Source organism: Peromyscus leucopus, chromosome 7, assembly GCF_004664715.2.
Source record: "Peromyscus leucopus breed LL Stock chromosome 7, UCI_PerLeu_2.1, whole genome shotgun sequence".
Lineage (NCBI taxonomy): Eukaryota > Metazoa > Chordata > Mammalia > Rodentia > Cricetidae > Peromyscus > Peromyscus leucopus.
This window is the reverse complement of record NC_051069.1, coordinates 37,462,775-37,484,326: the sequence shown is the minus strand read 5'-3', so window position 1 is coordinate 37,484,326 and position 21,552 is coordinate 37,462,775. Positions and strand designations below refer to the sequence as shown.

The 21,552-nt window shown below is 41.1% G+C and overlaps 1 protein-coding gene across 7 annotated transcripts in view; it reads right to left on the bottom strand.

Moving 5' to 3' along the window:
* The window catches only part of Fam118b (family with sequence similarity 118 member B), a 49,248-nt gene that overhangs the window by 3,239 nt on the left and 24,457 nt on the right, over nt 1-21,552 (bottom strand). For 4 of the 7 annotated variants that reach the window (XM_028879055.2, XM_037207635.1, XM_037207633.1 and 1 more), the window contains 5 exons: nt 21,134-21,226; nt 14,582-14,834; nt 5,377-5,604; nt 3,583-3,759; nt 1,615-1,891 (listed from right to left, as the gene is read on the bottom strand). In XM_028879055.2, coding sequence (XP_028734888.1) covers nt 1,615-1,891; nt 3,583-3,759; nt 5,377-5,604; nt 14,582-14,834; nt 21,134-21,219 — 1,021 coding nt within the window. In that variant the 5' untranslated portion in view covers nt 21,220-21,226. The remainder of the gene's footprint in view (nt 1-1,614; nt 1,892-3,582; nt 3,760-5,376; nt 5,605-14,581; nt 14,835-21,133; nt 21,227-21,552) is intronic. The other 3 variants (XM_037207634.1, XM_037207636.1, XM_037207637.1) reach the window with 3 other exon arrangements.

Sequence of the window (21,552 nt, the reverse complement as noted above, 5' to 3'; positions counted from 1 at the left end):
GGCAGAGCCAGGCGGATCTCTGTGAGTTCGAGGCCAGCCTGGGCTACCAAGTGAGCTCCAGGAAAGGCACAAAGCTACACAGAGAAACCCTGTCTCGAAAAACCAAAAAAAAAAAAAAAAAAAAAAAAAAAAAAAACCCAAAAAGTTTGAAGCAAGGCTGGAGAGATGACTCAGCGGTTAAGAGCACTGACTGCTCTTCCAGAGGACCTGGGTTCAATTCCCAGCACTCACATGGCAGCTCACAGCTGTCTGTAACTCCAGTTCCAGAGCCTGACACCCTCACACAGACACACATGCAGGCAAAAACAACAGTGAACATAAAGTAAAAAACAAAACCACACACACACACAAATATTTGAAGCAGGGTAGGCATAATAGGTGTGTGTTTATATAGTTGTGAAGTTGAGACAGAAGGATTCAGAGTTTGAGGCCAACCTGGACTACATAGTGACTTCAAAGCCAGCATAGTCTACATAGGAAGTTCTTGTCTCAAACAAAACTAAAAACAAGACAAAAACACCCAAAATTAAAAAAAAAAAAAAAAATCAACTAACCAATAAACCCAGGTTCTTTAGCAAGTCTATAACAAACAGCAAGAAAATTCCTTTAGAATTGGGTGGGCGAGTGAATGACCATACCCTTGCCTTATTCCTCCAAGTCCCACAGGTTTCCCCACCTCAAGCTGGGCTCTTGCTATGTTACCCAGGCTGGCCTTGACCTTTTGATCCTCCAGCCACAGCCTTCTGAGTGCAGAGATTATAGGTAGGTGCCACAATGGTTCTTCACACTTTCATCTTTAATTTAGTGTGTGCAATCACATTATTTCTTTAGGCAAACTTTCTTAAGGGAAACTTTCTTACAGGATAAATAATATCAGAATTTCTGAAACAAAAGGTCCTGAAATTTTTGATATATACATGAAAGAAATTTCCTTATAAACTTAGCCAAGGCAGAACAGTCACTTATCTCCATTGTGAAACCTGAATTTCAATTACATCTCACTTGAACTAAGCATCTTCAAAATTTTTTTCTTTAGGATTTTGTGTGTGTATGTGTGTGTGCCCATGGAAACCAGAAGAGGGGGTCAGATCTAGAACTGGAGTTAGAGGAAGTTGTGAGCTTCCTGACATGGTTTTGTTGGCACTGACTGAATTTGGGTCCTCTGGAACAAGAGCAAGTGCTCTTAACAACAAGCTGTCTCTCCAGCTCCTCAAAGATTTTTTATTATATGTATGTGTGATACATGTGTAGGGCATGCATGTGCCACAGTACATATGTGGAGGTCAAAGGACCATTGTCAGGAGTAGGGTCCTTTCCACAGTAGGTTAAGAGACTGAGTCAGGTAATCAGCCTGAGTGGCAAGTGCTTTTTCCTGCTGAGGAAAGCTGGCCTGAAGCTAAGAATCTTTACGTTTTTCTTACTCTCTATGTATATGATGACTTGCAAGGGTATATATTATGATTATTTCCCCAATATCAAAATGGCACTTTGGTGTGACCTGAAGACAATTTCCCCTCTCCCCAAACTGGTCAGACACTATACATTCCCTATCTTGATTTTATTCATCACACACAAAAAAAGCCAAAGGGTTGCTGCTCTTTGACCTTCCCTTACCTCTTGTGGAGATCTCACATGTCAGTCGCTTGAAATATTCCGGAAGATCAGCATAGTCATTTCCATAGGAGATGACCTTAATCCCCTTGTCCAGCATGTTTTCTCGAAGTTTCTTGAACTCATCTACATCTCCTCTCCGAACCAGCATGAAATGTTCTAGGTCAGATTTGTGCTTGACAGCCTCCAGGAACAGGGCCTGGAAAGTGGTGTCATCCACCGTCCAGCCACAACCCAAGAAAAGAAATGACTTGTTTTCATAGAGTTTCTGAATCTCTCTCTTCAAGGAAAAGAAAACAACATATTAGTGACACAGAAGACAGACACAAGACAGCTGAAGCAAAAAAGTCAACAGTCCATAACTGCTACATTTAGCAAACTGCAATAACCCACTAATGAAGATTTAAGAGGGAAAGACATTACAAGAAGGTCTGATTTCCTAGTTATTATTACAATGTGATGCTTAGTCTAAAATTGCACTTAACTGACATTCTTCTGAAGGTTCTTGTTTCTTTAAAAAAGATATATTATTTTGTGGATATGATGTATGTACATGAGTGTGCATGCCATAGAATGCATGTGGAAATCAGAGGACAACCATGAAGTCATCTCTCTCTGTCCCATCTTTACATGGGTTCCAGGGATTGAAGTCAGACTGCAAGGCTTGCACAACCAGGGTTTATTTTAACCCACTGAGCTGTCTCATTGGTCCTTCTGTTTTGTTGAAACAGTTTCACTGCATTGGCACTAGTCTACTGGCCATGCAGGGTTAACTTTTTAGAGTTATGTTCTTGGTTAATTAGACAACCAATGGGTCTTTGATGTATCTTACCCCTTTCCACTTTCTGGAAAAATTTGACAACTTCAAATTTTTATTTATTTTTTGAGTGAGTATGTGTACATGCATGTTACATGTAATATGTAGAGGCTAGAAGCTGATGTTGGGCTTCCATTGCTCTCCATTTTATATATTGAGGCAGGTCTCTTATTTGAACCCTAACATGTAGATTCAGCTAGTCTTAACTAGACAGCTGACCCATCTCCCATCTCCACCTTTCAAATGTTGGGATTACAGACACATGGCACTGTCCTTGGCATTTATGTCAGTACTAGGGCTAGAACTAAGTTCCTCACTTTGTGGGGCAAGTGCTTTGTTCCCACTGGGCCATCTTGCCAGCCCTCAAATCATTTTTGCCTTACAAACTGATCATCAGAAAACGTAATTCTATCATTAGATATGGTCAAAGAAACCTGACTACTTCAAACATTGCTCTGTGTGTATATATAATTTGCATATAGCACACACACACAAATTAGAAATGATTTTGCTTCAGTATCAATGATGGATATATTTATAGTAAATATCAGGGAAGGATAAGGCCCTTACACTTCAGAAAGCAATACATTTCCTGGTCTTTCTCTGGCCCCATCCTGTAAAGACTCCATGTGACCCTGTCCTGAAAACTTCTAGCACTGAGCTGGACCCAAGAAGCATTTCCAGTTTAAACATGTATATGTGAACAAGTCCAAAACTTGAACCCCAAAGATCAACAGACCCAAAGAAGAAAACCTCCATTTTGTCATTCTAATTTGTTTTTCAATTTTTCCAAGTAAACAGTCAAGTGTGAATGGACAGTCTTTCAATAATCTATGCCCCAACTGTAACTGTTTCTTAAAAAGCTGACTAAATAAGAAACCAAATGAAGGAGACTAATATATTCTTGGTATGTGAAGGTGACACCAATGAGGTCGTGCCTCTGCTGGCTGTTCACCAAGCTATGAACTTACACCTGAAGTCAAATTTCTGCACTTCCCAGGATAGCATGCACACCCAGGGCTACAGACAAGGGAGTAAGGTCTGACTTTCTAGTTGTCTTGATTAATGAGAAGTAAATGCTCCCCTGTTAATACTTAGAATATGCTTAGAAACGTCTTCAGGAGCTAGAGCCCAGCTAGATCAGCACCACTTACCATAACTTCAGTGTTCCTGAGCACATTCTGATATCCAGCTGGGTGGAGGACAATGCCACTAGGATTGGTATAGACCCCATGGATGTGTAACACACTTAGCTTCCGCTTCTCCTGAGCCCACTCCAGGACCTGCACAATACATACACAGCTCGACCAGGATGGCAAGGCGAGCACCTGCTTCAAAGTCACAAGGTGTAAGAGGCTGCCTGAGGATCAGACTTCTGATATAACTGTCCAGCCTCACGGTATCATAAGGCCAAGAATTCGAAAACTTGATGTGCCCAAGTCCCTATGTTATGACTGTCAGGAATGATGGCAGCAGATCTAGTGACTTCTCTTTGAAAGTCACTATCAGCAATTAGAATTTGTCACCATTTGCAGAACAATAAGGATAGTCTCCTCTGGTGTGGCTCTGGTATCATCCTCCCATTCATCCTCCCTCCCTCGCTCTGCCATGGCTGTCCTCAAAACTCACAGATTTACCTGCTTCAGCCTCCTGAGTGCTGGTATTAAAGGTATGTACCACTATACCCAGCTTATTTTATTTTCGCTCTCTTTTGCTCATTATTTAGCCCAGGCTGGCCTTCAACTTAAAATCCTCTCACCTCAGCATTCTAAGTACTGGGATTACAGGAATACACCACCACACCTGGCTCAATTCCCAATCTGAGTCCCAGGTCAGCAAAACCAAAGTAGTATTCCAGCTACTACCCTAGCAGAGGCAGGCCTGCGGTACTGGGGGAGTCATTTATCTCTTCAGACTATTCAGCTGGGCACTAACTGATCTGGACACAAAGGCAGATTCCAAGGAAAGAAAACAATGAAAATGACCTTAAAGGAATCATCTCTTCATCAACATCTTTCAGATTTATTTACTTATGTGGGGTGTGTGTGTGTGTGTGTGTGTGTGTGTGTGTGTGTGTTTGGGGGGGGGCGGTGTACCACCATGGTGCACATGTAGAGGTCAGAGAACACCTTGCAAAAGTCAGTTCTCTCCTTCCAGCATGTAGGTCCTGGCAATTGAACTGAGGTCATTGGGCTTGATGGTTAAGTTCCCACTGAACCACGGCACAGCTTACTCCCATGATTCTTTTTAAAATTTGAGTTGGGATTTCTCTCTTTTTTGCCTGACTGGCTGGAAAGTCCCAAAGTGTGGTTGGATAGCTGACCTGCTGAACCACGGCTCCAGTCTCTTCAAATGACTAATCTCACCCTTATGATTAGGCAAAACTGTCAATACTCATAACTTTAAAGCCTTTGTATTTTATTGTATACGGATTTTACCTAAAAAACCAACCAACCCCAAAAATACAAGCAGGGAAAGCAGCTTTCTTTCTCACTGTTACAGTTTGAGCTGGAGATGTCCATCACAGTCTCATGGTTTAAGTGCTGGTCCCCAACTCAGGATGCTATTTTGGGAGGTGGGACCTTGCCAGTAAAACAGACCACTCTCAGGGAGAGATTTATGAAGATTATAACCTGTTCCTGATTCTGGTCCACTCTCTCGCTCTTAGTTATGCTATGATGTGAACAGTCTCTACCACATGCTCTCAACACCACAAAAAGCCTCTCCACTGTGCTCTTCTTACTGTGAGGCCTAAAACTCTCTGAAATAGTGAGCAACACGCCTTTCCTCCTTTAGCTTGTTTCTGTTGGATATTTTGGTCACAGCAACATGAAAAATAACTAATACACTTCTGCTACAGAAATACTAACATACTGGCCAGAAGGCAGCTTTTCTGAGGAAGATAAAACCCCCCTACCCTAAGAGAGGACTACTGGTTAACATTTTACCTTTTTCTCATCAGTAAGGTCAAGGGATTCAAGCTGTTTTCCCTGGTCAGCTGCATATAGTTCTAGGAGATTATCAAAATTTGTAGTTAATACTAGGGCTCCATTTTCCATCAGATGGAGAACAGACTGGAGGAGCTGTTTCCCAGAATCTTCCATCTTTGACTCCAGGTCATCAAATACTTCATATAAACAGTCTTTGAAAAATGTGGATCGAACATTACTGGTACGCTGCATGTGTGGGAGATTTGAAAGAAAAAAAATTTGTAAGTGCTTTGTTCACTTGTTTCATGTGCATAAACTACAAATTTTGAGTACTTTATACTTAAAACATCATCACTCTCATTGTAATAAGGAAACTAGGATGGTACATGCCAAACACAATGCCTAGCAACAGTAAGTGACCAATACTACCACTTCAGATACAAATGAGCATAATAAGCCTTTTAAACAGACATTTTAAAACTGGAGAAATGGTCATGCTGTGGATTGCTGGCTGGCCTGGAATTCAATTCACTTTGACCAGGCTGGCCTCACATCCTCAGTGACGTTCCTGTCTCTGCCTCCCAAGTGTTGGGATCACATGTGGCATCATGCCTACCTTTTTTAAAATTTATTTATTTGTATTTTATATGCATGTATGTCTGTGTGAGGGTGTCAGATCCCCTAAAACAGGAGTTACAAACAGGTATGAGCTGCCATGTGGGTGCTGGGATTGAACCTGGGTCCTCTGGAAGAGTAGCCAGTGCTCTTAACCGCTGAGCCATCTCTCCAGCTCCCATGCCCACCTTCTAATTGTTATTTTTATAAAAGGAAGAAAATGGATAAGACTAAGAGATCAGGACTAAAGGATGAGGGTAGAAAGTGAAGCACCAACTATCCTCAAATTAGGCCTCTGATAAGAAGGCAACACTCAGACCCACGGTGGTGTAGTATTATCTCCCCACCGCCCTTCTTTTATTCTTTTAAAGTCTGCTTTTTTGGCAACTTGACACGAGCTACTTATTTGGGAACAGGGACAACTGAATAAAAGCCTTCATCAGAATGCCCACAGGCAAGTCTGTAGGGCACTTTTCTTTTTCTTTTATTGGTTTTTCGAGACAAGCTTTCTCTGTGTAACAGTCCTGGCTGTCCTGGAACTCACTTTGTAGACCAGGCTGGCCTCGAACTCACAGAGATCCACCTGCCTCTGCCTCCCGAGTGCTGGGATTAAAGGTGTGCACCACCACTGCACAGTGACACTTTCTTGTTTAATGACTAATATGGGAGGGCCCAGCCCACATTGTGTGTGTGTGTGTGGGTTGTGATGACATCCTGGGGCAGGTGGTCTTGAATGGTATATGAAAGCAGGCTAGGGCATAGTGGTGCACGCCTTTAATCTCAGCACTCAGGAGGATCTCTGAATTTTAGGCCAGCCTGGTTTTCTAAATAGAGATTTCCAGGACAGCCAAGACTATATTGAGAGACTGTCTCAAAAACAAAAAACAAAAAAACACCCCCACCAGAAAAAAAAAAAAAAAAAAAAAAAAAGCACCAAACCAACCAAAACCATCGAGCAAGTGAGCAGGCTGAGAAAGCCATGAGGAGTAATCCGGTAAGCAGCACTCCTCCATGCCTCTGCTGTAGTTCCTGCCCTGTTTGAGTTTTTGCCCTGACATAACCTGGACAGTGGACTACAAGCTGTATGCTGAAATAAACCTTTTCTTCCCAAGTTACTTTTGTCAAGATGTTTTAATTATAGCAAGAGAAACCCCAACTAAGAGAGAAAGAAAACAGGGAACAGGGGAACTATGCAGCCCATGCTGGCTTTGAACTTGTTATGTATGTAGTTGACTGACACTGGCCCCCAACTCATGATCCTCTAGCCTCAGCCTCCCAATTGCTAGGTTACAGGTATGTACTGCCACATCCAATTTAGCATCTCTTTTTCTAATTACAAGTACTTGGCTGCTTATGGAGTTATGAAAACCATTTATTACTTTCTTGTATTGTTTTGCCCTGACCTAATTCAGTGATCTGTTTATAGGCTTGCTATGAAGAATATCTATTACATGACAAAATTACAAAGAGATTTAAAATAAGTTTCATGATTGAAAACTTCTGTTTTGCAATTGTTTGTTTTTACAGTGCTAAGGATGAAACCTAGAGCTTTGGACATGTACGACTGGACTATATCCACAGCTATCAATTATTGAAAATACTAAACTCAGGGACTGAAGAGATGCCTCCAAGGTTAAGTTTGTGCACTACTCATGCAGAGGACCCAAGTTTGGTTCCTAGTACCCAGGCCAGGTGGCTCACAGCTACCTGGAGCTCTAGCTCCATAGGATTCAGCACCTTCTCCTGGACTCCACAGGCATTTAAATTCACCTATATACACACCCACATAAACAATTAAAAATAAAGTTTACTGGGCTAGAGAGATAGTGAAGTGGTTCAGAGTTCAGTTCCCAGCAGCCACATCAGGTAGCTGACAACTACCTGTAACTCTTTCTCCAGGGGATCTAATTCCCTCTTCTGGCCTTTGCTGACACCAGAAACATATGTGGTGCATATACATTTAAGCAAGCAAAACACACACATAAAAACAAAAATAGATAAAACTCGGGGGGGAAAAAAAGGAAAAAGAAAAAGAACCAGGTATGGTGGGCACACACTTTTAATCCCATTACTCAAGAATCAGAAGCAGGCAAATGTGAGTTTGAAGTCAGAATGGTCTACATAGTGAGTTCTAGGCCCTATCTCAAAAAAAAAAAAAAAATTACTAACCACTAATCAATTTGAAATAAGCTACTTAACATATGGTTTAACTACCTCCCTAGTACTTCCCTAGCTTCTTTCAGGATACATGTGTAAATAAATTTTGTGCTGCGTAACAATGGCACATTTACAGCTGGTCCTGTACAACTGTATCATCTAAGTGATGTCAGAGTAATCTTGATTTGTAGACGTACACTCTACAAGTTCATATAGCAGTAAACAGCCTAATAATAAGTTTTTCAGAATATATCCACTGTTAAGCAATGAATGAATAATATCTGCAAGGATTGAGGAAATACAATGCCAACTTCAGATGAGAAGTTGGTTCTATAATCAAGGACACAGTGACCCCTGGGACAAAAGAAATTTGAAATGAGACAGTAACTAGGTCAAGTGTTTTAACAAACACCTGATCACTAACTAGTCTATCCTTGATGTTATGCCACTAGATAAGCTCCGAGGAAGAACTGCTACTTTTGTCAAGCTGCCCTTCAACTTCTATACTCAAATGATCCTCCTCCCCCAGCATCCAGAGAGGCTAGGGCTACTCGTGCAAGTCAGCAAGCCTGGCTCGCATTCAAGCTATGAGTTACTGCATCTAGCTACCAGGGCATAAGTTTTAAGCTCCTTGGAATATGGAGCTCCTTTTAGGTTCCCTCAAAGCAGCCCCCCTATACCTTCCAGGTTTCCTTGTCTCTCAGGAGTGAAATACTTAGGTTTCCATGGAACCTCTTAAGCAGATACACACAACACATTTCAGTGTTCCTTTCCTAACGTGACACAGTGTTTTATAAAATAACCAATTTTTTGTTCATACTTACCAAATAAGTGCTATTTCCTCAGTGAAAACATTAGAACACAGTTAAGTGTCTCTCAGCCTGCTGGATACAAGCCATGTTTATCTGGGCTCTGCCCATCATGGTTCTATGCTGCACTACAGCACAGCACAGAGTTCTTACTGCCCCCTGCTGTCAGCAGCTGCAAAGATTCTTTCCTGGTGTATAAATAGATCTATAACTCATTTGGCTAAGAGTGCAAGTCCTAGTCTTCGAAGTTTATCTAGTTTCATTACACAATCACATAATTATATCATATTAATGGCACACAGGCAGTCAACAGGAGACTCTAATGCTACTTAATTAGATGCATAACCCAATCAAAAACGGTGGAAGGGAGCGAGAGAGATGGCTCAATTATTAAAAGCACTTGCTGTTCTTTCAGAGGATGCAGGTTAGGTTTCCAGCATTCAAATGGCTGACAGTCATCTCTAACTCCAGGTCCAAGGGATCTGATACCCCCTTCTGGCCTCCACAGGCCCCAGGCACACACAAAGTATACATACACACATGCAAGCAAAAACAGTGATGAGTATTAATTCTAGTTACTGAGTTCACGACACACAGCAGTCAACTATTATAAATGCTAGTACCAGATTTACTATTAAAGAAACATGATGCTCCCTTACTTTATCAAACCCACAAGTCTATTCAGCCAACCCAACATGCCACAGCTATTCCATTTCTAGGATGGAATCCTGCAGATATACTGCAATTGGATAAAATGACACATACAAGGCTATCATTGCTTTGTTATCTCCAATAGTAATTAGACCACACACCCATATATGGAAGACTGGTATGGCCCAGGACCATATCTTATCATTTGGATCTTGAATGTACCCCCAAAGTATTAAAGGCGTGAGAACATGGGCTGTGCCATTAAGAAATTGTAGAACCAAGTGAAAAGTCCTTGAGTCACTGGTGGGGGTGCCCTGGCCCTTTCCTTTAGCTTTCTAATCTCTGTCTTGTAAAGTTATACTGCATGCTCCTGTCATGATGCACTGCTTCACCACAAGAGCAAAGCAATTGGAATAACTGACCACGCACGGAGTGGAACCTCCTCCCACCCCCCTCTTCTTTTTAAAAGGCAGTTAGGTTATTTTGTTATAGACAACACTAACTTACATTCTATACAGGAGAACAATACACTCACTGCTAGGTGAGACAAACTAGAGGATATTAGTTTTGATTTTGGAGATGGCAACAGTGAGGAAAGGATAGATATATCTCTGCTTACATTTGCAAAGCTGCAAGGCTGCATAAAAAATATGTGAACTCTGACTTAGGGCAGAGAGGAGATAAGACAAATACGCCAGCAGGGGCAAGATATCTCAGTAGATATAAACAGCTACATCCTTTTGATTTTTGCAATGTATACACCAATACTTTTTCAAAAAAGCAGAAGATGGGCAGTGGTGGCACATGCCTTTAATTCTAGCACTCAGAAGGCAGAGGCAGGTGGAGCTCCGAGTTTGAGGCCAGCCTGGTCTACATAGTGAGTTTCAGGACAGTCAGGGCTATACAGAGAAACCCTGTCTCAAAAAAAAAAAAAAAGAAAGAAAGAAAGAAAGAAAGAAAGAAAGCCAGGCGGTGGTGGCGCACGCCTTTAATCCCAGGACTGGGGAGGCAGAGCCAGGCGGATCTCTGTGAGTTCAAGGCCAACCTGGGCTACCAAATGAGTTCCAGGAAAAGGCGCAAAGCTACACAGAGAAACCCGGTCTCGAAAAACAAAACAAAACAAAACAAAAAAAAGAAAGAAAGAAAAAGAAAAGCAGAACTAAGTTTCAGACTTAATAAATATAGTGACTTCTTATAAAGAAGTTCTTTGTTGTGTTTTGTTACTCCAACTGTACTTGTCCGCATTTACAGTCATACACGCTATATTCCTATACCAGCCTGCTTACTATGAGCACAAGTAGAAGGGCTTAGGTAGACTATGTTAGTCATGGATGAAGAACATGAGGTTTTTGTTTTTCTATGAAAAGACTAAAACTTGGAAATTCCTTGAGTCACTTGTTTTAGCTTAATATCTTTTAGTTCCAGTTTTGTGAACTAACAAATTTTCTATAGCAATATTAAAGATTGAGGATTTCTGCTTGTTTGTTCTATTTTGAGATGTGGCTTCACTATCTAGCCCAGGCTAGCACTGGGCTTGTGATCCTCTAGCTTCTCAATGCTGAGATTACAGGTGTCAGCCACCACTCTGGGCTTGGAAAGATGCTTTTGTCACTGTGTTGATTTCCTTAGATTTGAAATCAAAGTTTTTGTCTTAGAACTAAATTTCCCACCAGTGGCCTCTCTGAGACAAAGGAATGAAAATATAAACAGGGAGTTCAGAAGTCAAAAGGAAATGCCAAACTCCCACACAACCTCTAAGAATTTTCCTCTTTCACTTCAAACAGTGCCGCAAATCCCATGCTACATCATTTATTTTACCCTGTAACTCATCTTTCTAGTCCCACATAGAGCAAATCAAGCATCCCTGATCACATCCCCTCCAAGGTCATTAACATTCCTACTGCATTTACTTTGAGCACTCGTTTCATTCTTTCAAGTAAAATTGATGTTTGATGAAAAAGGTAGCTAGGCTGCGCCACCCTCCAACTTCAACTCCAAGTCACTCAAGTGTGGCTGGTGCCATTTAGTCTTCACAAAACCCCATGAAGTAAGTAGTACAACAAGCTGTTTGTTTTTTTCTCTTTGGTGCTGGGGATCCAACCACCCAATCATGCTCTAGACAGTGCAATGACCCCAGGTGTCCTGATCCCAGGTCTACTGTGCAAAAGCAAATGGTGAGAAGTCAGTTCATTTGCCCAGAATTCCAGTGCATTGAAATGGCATGGTTTTGTTGATTCTGACAGCTAAGCTCTCTGCCTTGAATTCACAATGTTACTTCTCTATTTTATGAAACTGGATCAATAATTGGGACCAATTAACCATTACGTGTTACTATTGAATAATCTAACACTTTTATTTGCAACCCCCATACCAATCACCCAATTTCAATAATCATGACACATGGCCAATCTTGTTTAACCTAAACTCCCATGCATCATGACTTTTTCCTAACTTCACTGAGCTGTTGAGTGCTGATACCAAAGTATTACATAATGTCACTCATAGACACTTCATTATGTTTCCTAAAAGATAAAGACCCTTGGGTTAGAAAGATAGCTCAGAGGTTGAGACCACATGTTGCTTTCCCAGAAGACCCAGGTTTGATAGTTTACAACCATCTGTAACTCCAGTTCCAGGGGAACCAATGCCCTGTTTTGGCCTCTGCAGGCACCAGGCACACATACACGGCACACAGATATACATGCAGGCAATACATTCATGTACATAAAAATAATTATTATTTTTTTTTTTTAAAAAAGATACAGACCCCTTTATATACACCTGACTTCTAACTGGCTGGCTATAGACATTCTTTGTACATTATACTGACATTCACATGTTAAATCAATTTGCATTCCTAGGAAAGTTCACCCTTGGTCATTATATAAATTCTTTTTTATATGCTGCATTAAATTTAGCTATATACTTTTGAAGATCTTGCATCAATGTTCATAAGAGATAGTGGCAAGTAGTGTAAATTACCAATACTGGTAAATTGTCATGTGTTGTTGGAACTCACTGAGCAGTTCATTCTGGGAGTCAGGGTCTCCCCTATTTCAGATCCAAGCATGCTCGTTTCCAACTGTCCTCCAAGATCTGAGCTAGGTAGGCTAACTTCCATAACTCTGTGACAGGGAAGAGAACAGCAAAAGAGCCCTTGAGACTAAGACTAGCTACACCGTAAGCCACTTCTAACAGAAGTTCCTACTGTTTATCCCATGATAGAAGAGCATCTGCAGTGGGAAAGAGAAGCTGCCAAGTCCAGCCCATGGAAGCTCAACCATGGAAGGAACTCACTTCATGGATCAGGCTGGCCTCAAACTCACAGAGATCCACCTGGCTCCCAAGTGCTGGGATTAAAGGCATGTGCCACCATTACCTGGCATGTGTGTCTTTTTGTTTGTTTGTTTTTGTTTTTAAGTTGGGGGTCTCACTATGTAGTCCAAGCTGGTCTCAAACTCTCCATTATTCCAAGCTGGCCTCAAACATATAGCAATTCTCCTGCCTCAGTCTCCTAGTGAGGGAAGTATGGGCATGCACTACTTATATCTGGTTTCTTATGATTTCTTTAAAACCCATTAAGGACAAGGAACTGAAAGGAGGAGTAAGAAACCTTAAGGTCTATGATAAGTTTTAGGAACATTTCTTTCTATAGTCTTGGGAGAAGGGATAAAAATTACTGATAGCTAATTTTTAAGGAGTAAGTGCCCTATTTCTTTTTCACAATTAATTAAATTATTAAAATGTGGAACATGTGGGCTCGGGTACAGGCTTGTGGTTCCATCCAAAGCAACACATAGCCTGTAAGCCTAACATCTGAGAGGTGACTGTAGGATCAGGAATTCTAAGCCATCCTTGGCTTCACAGTGATCTTTAGGCTGACCTTAGCTACATGAGACTGTTTCAAATAACAAACCAAATCAGGATTTATTGAAGATGTATTTGGAAGTAATACAGTAGCCAAAACACGTTCTAAGCTTTCAGTGGGATGGTGCTGGGGATCAAATCTAGGGCCCTTGACATACACATCCTAGGTAAGTGTCTAACAACTGAGCCACATCCACTGCCTGTGTTTTTGGTTTTTGTTGTTGTTGTTGTCGGTGGTGGTGGTGGTATGTGTGTGTGTGCGCCACAGAATTGTTATTCATCATAGGCTGGCCTGGAAATCACAATCCCCCTGTTTTCATTGATGTAATATTTTACACATGTACTACTAATCCTAGCATAACTGAATCCTGATTTTCTTTTTTTTTTGGTTTTTTTCGAGACAGGGTTTCTCTGTGTAGCTTTGCGCCTTTCCTGGAACTCGCTTTGGAGACCAGACTGGCCTTGAACTCACAGAGATCCGCCTGCCTCTGCCTCCCGAGTGCTGGGATTAAAGGCGTGCGCCACCACCGCCCGGCATGAATCCTGATTTTCAAATAATTTTTCAGGTGAAGCAAGAAAGACAACTAGGTTCTTTATCCAACTTAATTTGATAAAATTCCTTGTGAATATTTTGAGTTACAGCCTCTAAAAAGAACACTAAAAACTGGTTTCATTTTATCCATTTGATGATAAAGAATTATCTCCAGTCAGACAAGGGGCGCATGCCTCTACTCTTAGCATTCAGGAAGCTGATGCAGGAGGACTTCAAGTTTGTGGCCAGTATGATATGTACAAGATGCTTTCTCAAAACACAAAAACAAAATCCCAACTTAAATCTTTCCAATATTTCCTTAAAGTCATGGAAATCAGGGCACCTTTTATAGTGAGCATAGAAAAAGTAAATTCAGAACATAGCCAAAGTGTATCAGTGGCCTTGTCCTCATACATACAAAGTTCTCAGCATATCACAAGAAGAAATGGGGCCAGGATAATTACCCTGAACAGGCTCTAAGAGCCAAATGTTATAAACACACAAGCAATAAACAAATATTCCTGCTAGAGTAAGCACACCAATCATGTTTTCAGGAACTTTCACATGCCATGGCATACAGCAGACTACTCACAGGCGAGAGTTTCTGAATGAGGTCATGGGCAACATGGACGAGGTTCTTGTCTTCATGGAGACACTTCTGAAACTTTTTGCTTTCCTCGTCTTCTAGAAGATCAAAATCAATAGCAGCATCCAGCAAGGCCTGAATTAACCCCTTCCAGGACTTCAGGGCTGGGACCTGCGGGGCAACTGCAGCACTAATGCCTGTTCCAATCACTAGCACAAGTTCTCGAGGTTTCTTGGTCTTCAAGCTTGGAAGCAGCTTCCTGAAAAGGAAAAGGCACAAGAGGATTGGAGCATGCAGCAGACACCAGGTGCATCTGAAGACATCTGACAAACATGTAGCAGGCTCTCACTACTCAACAGCTAGAACTTGTTTATTTTGTTTTCTGAGACAGGGTCTCACTGTGTAGTCTTAGCTGGCCTAGAACTCACTATGTAGACCAGGCTGGCTTTGAACTCACAGAGATGTTTGCCTTGCCTCCCCAGTGCTGGGATTAAAAGCGTACACTTTATAATTTTTAGTTGTAAAAATGAGAATTCCAGTTTTTGACAGTTCTCCAAGTAGATTAAATGAAAGACCATAATATTATTTCAGTTCTTGCAGGAAGACAAAGTAATAACTATTTCAGGAATCCTGAAAAACAATCATAAAACCAACTTTCTCCTCCATTGTCCTCTCCAGCTAAGAAAACCACTAATATTACAACAGATTCAAATGTACTACCACTGAAGTTCTGCCAACTAAATTATTCTTTAAGCCAATGGTAATTTCAAAAGGACATGTTTGTTTTCAAAAAGAAAATATTTTCATACAAATTGATACTGTTTGTTGAGATATGAATATAAAATAAGGAAGACAATAAAAAACTTGATTCCAGATTTTATAAGCAAAGATAAAACTCAGCATGAAAGCCAAATCCAGAGGACAAATCTGTACATGGTTTTGTTCTAGATATCATTGAGCCAAAAAAAAAAAAAAAGAAAGAAAGAAAGAAAGAAGTTCTCAGCAGGCTTCTGAGACCATGAGCGCCTGGTGTTTTTTCCCACAACAAACAGCCCTCTCTCTGGCGATGAGCAGAGTCCTGCAGAGAGACTGCATGAGGACAAGCGTGTTGCAGCTTCCCTTCTCTCTCACTCTACCCTACACTGCAATCCTTACTTGCCTTACCCTCCTTTTCCAAATAGTACAATGAACAGAAACATGATCAACACAGACAAAACCCAAGAACAAGAGAACCCTTTGAAGTCTTGGGAGACAGACAACCTCTACAACTGCCTGTCCTACTCAGGTCTCTACATCCAGTCATTTAATAAATAGGAAAACCCTGAAACATGCAGAAACTAAAGATGGGCCCGTGTATAAAACAGCTTGTCTACTGGGGAAAAAATTGTTAACAGCTATTAGAAGCATATAATTGAGTGTGTTTTAAAAAGAAGACTCAAGATGATGAATGAAAATTGGATGTTAAGGCTGAAGTCCATAATCCCAGAATTTGGGAGTACTGACAGGAGGATTGGAAATTTAAGGCCAGATACAGAAAAGCCTGTCTCCAAAAAAAAGGTAGTGAATGGCATATAAACAAACATGCAAATATACGTAACTACTGAACACTTTCACAAAAGGGCTTCCAGTAAAAAAAGAAAAAAAAATGCAATTATGATCTCTACTTAAATCACTAAATAACCTAAAAAAATCCCAAAATACATTTATTTTTTAGTGTGTCTGTGTGTGTGTGTGTGTGGAGATCAGAGGACAATTTTGGGAGTTGCTTCTCTCTTCTCACCATGTTGATCCCAGGGACTGGACTCGGGACATCAGGCTTAGCATTACCTGCGGAGCCATCGCGACGGCTCTAGTAGTTATTTTTAAAGACAGTATAAGGCAAGATGGGGAGGGAAAATGAGGGGTCCTGGGAAGGGAAAAAAGCCTTTCACTGAAGAATATGGCTGGGTGTCAGAAACCTGGTCACAAGTGGCAAAGCCAAGATTCTCTATAGACCCAATATTCTATTTTCTAAGAGATATGTCAAACAAGGATATTAAAACAAACGAAACTACATACTTTCTTAAGATTAGGTTTGTCATCTTGACTTTAGATAGTAATAATATGCCTCTTCCATACCCAAATAAGACAAAACACCTCATAAAACTAGTTCACATTTATAAAAGGAAGCTCAATAAGAAGAAAAATAAGTAAAATTAGCTCATTTCAGTGTGTGTGTGGTATAGCTCAAGAGCGTTCTTTTTTTTTTTTTTTTTGTTTTTTTTTGTTTTTTTGAGACAGGGTTTCTCTGTGTAGCTTTGCGCCTTTCCTGGAACTCACTTGGTAGCCCAGGCTGGCCTTGAACTCACAGAGATCCGCCTGCCTCTGCCTCCCGAGTGCTGGGATTAAAGGCGTGCACCACCACCGCCCAGCTAAGAGCGTGCTTTTAAGATAGTGTCTCAGATAGTCCAAGAGTCCTTAAATTCCTGATCCTCCTTCCTCCATCTCACAAGTGTGAGAATTATAGGCATGCACCACCTTACTCAGCTCAAACTTTACCAATTTTTAAGCTTTATGTAATCTTTAACCCCTGTGGTAAATTATACTCTGAGCAATATAACATAAAAAGCCATAGACTCATATGAACAGCCACTGTAAAGACACCTAAGTACAGTTCTCAAGGAGCTTACACTGAGTGAGTACTGTCCTTTCCCCCAAAAAAGCCCCCTCCCACAAGTCCCCATACTAAATTAGAATGGTGTACCCAAAATTCTTCTCTGCAGCTCTTGCGGTACGGAGGTCTCTAAAGTGTAACTCCTCGGCTATGGCAGCAGTGCTGAGCTGTAGCATCCTGCTACAGCATGGATAAAAAGTAGGGTAGGACAAGATGACAGCAGCGAGCAGACAACAGGCATCAGAAGGCACCATCACTTTACAAGTTCAGGACAAAACCCGATTCCCTTTGTAGAAGCTCAGGGATGCTCAGGCACATGCTCAGGTGGGCAGGCAGGTGGCACTAAAACTCAGCTGTAAGTCTGCAGAAAGTCAGCCAGAGGACGCTGCATTTGAGAACACCGTGCACAGTGCCAGGTGGGAGGGATTAACAAAGAATCTCCATATGAAATCTAAGACTTCTCCAACCAGTCTCCCTTGGGGCAAGCCTCCCAGACACTAGGTTTTAACCTTTTCTCTGCACCCAGTCTCCACAAATTCAAGAGATGGAAGGATTTCTCTGGGGAAATAGGGGCAGAAAAGACCCAGTTTTAGACAAGCTAGAAGCCCTCAACTGCCTGCTCCAGGCTTAATATTCAGAGGGAAGCTCATTAGCTTATTGTGATGATGAATACTGGTTGCCAATCTGACAGAATCTGGAATCAACTAAAGAAAAGCTCCTGGGCAAACCTGTAAGGAATCTTCCTAATCAGATTATTCAAAGTGGAAAGATCCACCCTAAATGTAGGTGGCACCTGGTGGCAGCCAGATTTAAAAAAGGAGGTCAGCATTGCCTTCCCATCCTGCTTACAAGTCCATCTACCCTGTCCATGCTTCAGTTCTTCACTGACATAATCATCTCCTTCTGCCCTCCAGTGTGGACGGAAGACCGATGGTTTTCCAGGAATCTATCCCTTAGGCCTTCAACACCAGACTGGGACTGCTGAGAAGCTCCTGGCTTCTCCACCTCTCCAATGTGACTTGAACTACTGCTGGACTACCCAGACTACACCATGTAAGCCAACCTAATAAACCCCCTTTAAAATACGTATTCATTCTATTAGTTCTATTCCTCTAGAGCAGTGGTTCTCAACCTGTAGGCTGTGACTCCTATTGGAGTTGTATGACCCTTTCACATGGGTCACATATCAGACATCCTCTATATCATATATTTACATTATGATTCATAACAGCAAAATTACAATTATGAAGTAACAATGAAAATAATTTTATAGTTGGGGTCCCCAGAACATGAGGAACTGTAAAAAGGGTCCTAGTATTAGGAAGGTTGAGAACCACTTATCTAGAGAACACTGACTAATATCTGCACTCACATAGACTCCTAACTGCTTTTCCATAGCTTAAATATGAATAGACAAACTATATGGTCACTTTACATTTGCAAAAGGCCCATGATAACCAGTACATACAAACAATCACTCAGGAGGCTAAGGCAAGAAGATGACACTTGTAAGCCAGCCTGGAGCTACCTAGTGACACCTTGTCTTCAAAAGGACAAAAACAGTAACAATAACAAAATTGAAGAAAATTAAAAATGTAACAGCAATTTTTAAAAACCCATAAGAAAAACTGAGAAAACCTTTAAGAAAGTAGACCTAAAACAAATAGTGCGCACGCGCGCGCGCGCGCGCACACACACACACACACACACACACACACACACACACACACAGAGGTACATGCCTGTAATCCAAGAACTCAGGAGGCTGATACAGGAGGACAGAGCTGGAGTTCAGGATGGGTTACATACAAAGACCTTGTTATAAAATAGTGAGAGATGGGGTGGGGGTAAGAGGTGGAGAGAAAACATGAACACACTAATGACAGAAGGATTGACATCTGAACAAAAGACAAATGTTTAATGAGAGTTTAATATCAGCTTAACACAGGATAATTACTTCAAAATGAAGTTATCAGGAAGCAGCTTGAAGGCATCATAGTATTTAGTTTCACACGATATGGTATTGTACAATTTTTTTGTGTTACTGAGATAATGTGATTTTTGTAAGATTTTAGTGAGCAAAGACAGAAGAGATCACACAATACAAAAACTAGTGTTTTGATTTGGGTCTGGAACACCCCCTGGCAAGGTTCAAGCACCAAAGGTTTGGTTTCCAAGGCAGTAGTCAGTGTTCAGAGCTGGGGTTTTTGGAAGGTAACTTATCACTGGGTTAATCCACTGATGGGTTTGCAATGTGAAGGCATTACTGACACTGGTAGAGACTGAGTCACAGGGCCGACTTGGAGGCAGGCACTCACTAGACAAGAGACCTGAAAGAACGGTATCCTGTTTCTGGACCCTTCTTCCCTGGCTCTCTGATTCCAGCAGGCAAAAGATGGGCAACTCTGTTCTACACATCCTTGAATGACAATCCACTTCACAATACTCTTAAGAGAAATGGAGCCAAGAGACCATAAGCCAAAATCTCTGAAATTGTGACCATAACACCACTTCCTCTTTTAAATTCATTTCTAAAACAACTGCTCTTCACCACAGACTGTCTATCTTGGTAAGAATACTTTTCTCTGTTACCAGAGAAATGAGTGGCACTGTCAAAATTTTAAGAAAGCAGTATTTCCTAGCTAAAATTCTATTCTCAGCCATACCATTAAGTAAATGTAAGGACATGACAAAGCCATTTCAGTATCTCTACAATTCTTCCCTATGTATTCTTACTAAGGAAGGCACCTGAGAGTGTACTTCAGCAAAATGGAGCACAAATAAAATGCAGGAGACTAAGGAGCTGACTGTCCCAGGGTTGAGTCCAGAGGTAAGAATCCATGGAATCAATTAAACTTTAAAGTTTCCAACATTTTTCAGCATATGACAGATTAATTCTCCTGTCAGCATCTGAAGAGGAAAGGAACACAGAAAATAAAAAAACCCAAGACGCTCTTCAGTGATATGGAGGTTAAAAAAATGCACAAAAGGAAATAAAATCATAACACTTTACTTAATACTATTTATGGGTTGTTTGGTTTTTCAAGACAGGTCCTCACCACACAGCTCTGGCTGTCCTGGAACTTGCTATGTAGACCAGGATGGCCTTGAACTCACAGAGATCTGCCTGCCTCTGCTTCTGTCTCCCGAGTGCTGGAATTAAAAGCATCATGCCCAGTTTATGAATACCATGTATAAAGACATAATAATGTAAATCTTGAGAACTCGTTGATCAAATACAGATAAACATATGGGAGATAAGGGTGAAACCTGTGGGGCACCAACACAGAGGGAGGATGCAGGAAAGCAAGTGGAATCCTTATCTTCTGTTACTAGAGAGCACGCAGCACAACATAGCATTTAAAGTGTGTGCTGTCAGCTGCATACCTGCAATCTCAGCATCTGGGAGGCTGAGGCAAAACTTCTAGACTGGCTGGGCGGTGGTGGCGCACGCCTTTAATCCCAGGACTGGGGAGGCAGAGCCAGGCGGATCTCTATGAGTTCCAGACCAGCCTGGGCTACAGAGTGAGTTCCAGGAAAGGCGCAAAGCTACACAGAGAAACTCTGTCTCAAAAAACCAAAAAAAAAAAAAAAAAAAAAAAAGAGTTCTAGACCAGCTTGGGCTTTGTAGCAAGACCCTGTCTCACATCAAAAACAAAACAGATGTCAAGATTAGAAAAAATAGAAAATTAATCTCTGATGAGTAGCATATTATGAGCTTTAAAGTAACAAATTTTAAAAGTATGTACATATATTACCTTAATAAAAAATTAAATCCAAAGTAAAAATAATTTAGTCTTTTAAATGAAGGCCATATTAATCAGTGAAAACACCTATAATTCAGGGTAAGTATCTCCCACTAAAGGTAATTGTTCTGTTCCTCTGATTCCCTTTCTCTTGTTTACCTGGGCTTTTTGGTGGGGGGTTCGCCATCATTGAAGTATTCCAAAATCTTGTCTATATCAGAGGCCTGGCTCCCTGTAGAAGCCATCCAGTTTCTAAAATAGATTAAACATCATGTACCATGATTAGATCCGTAAAGCACACCATTTACAACAGCACATACATTAAGCATTTCATAAGTCATATACCCATTAAGGTAGTATAGGGTGTCCTCTGCTTAACAGAAATCCATTAATTAATGAGCAACCAAGGTTAAGGAATGAAATTAGTCTAAGACAAGTAGTCTTGAAATTACAACTTTCATTGTATCAGTGCTCCATATTGGCATACTGCTTCTGTTCCTGAGAATCCCTTGCTCCCAACTCCCACCAAAACCCAGCTATGACAACTCAGGCGAGTCATTGGCCATCACTCTGTGGAA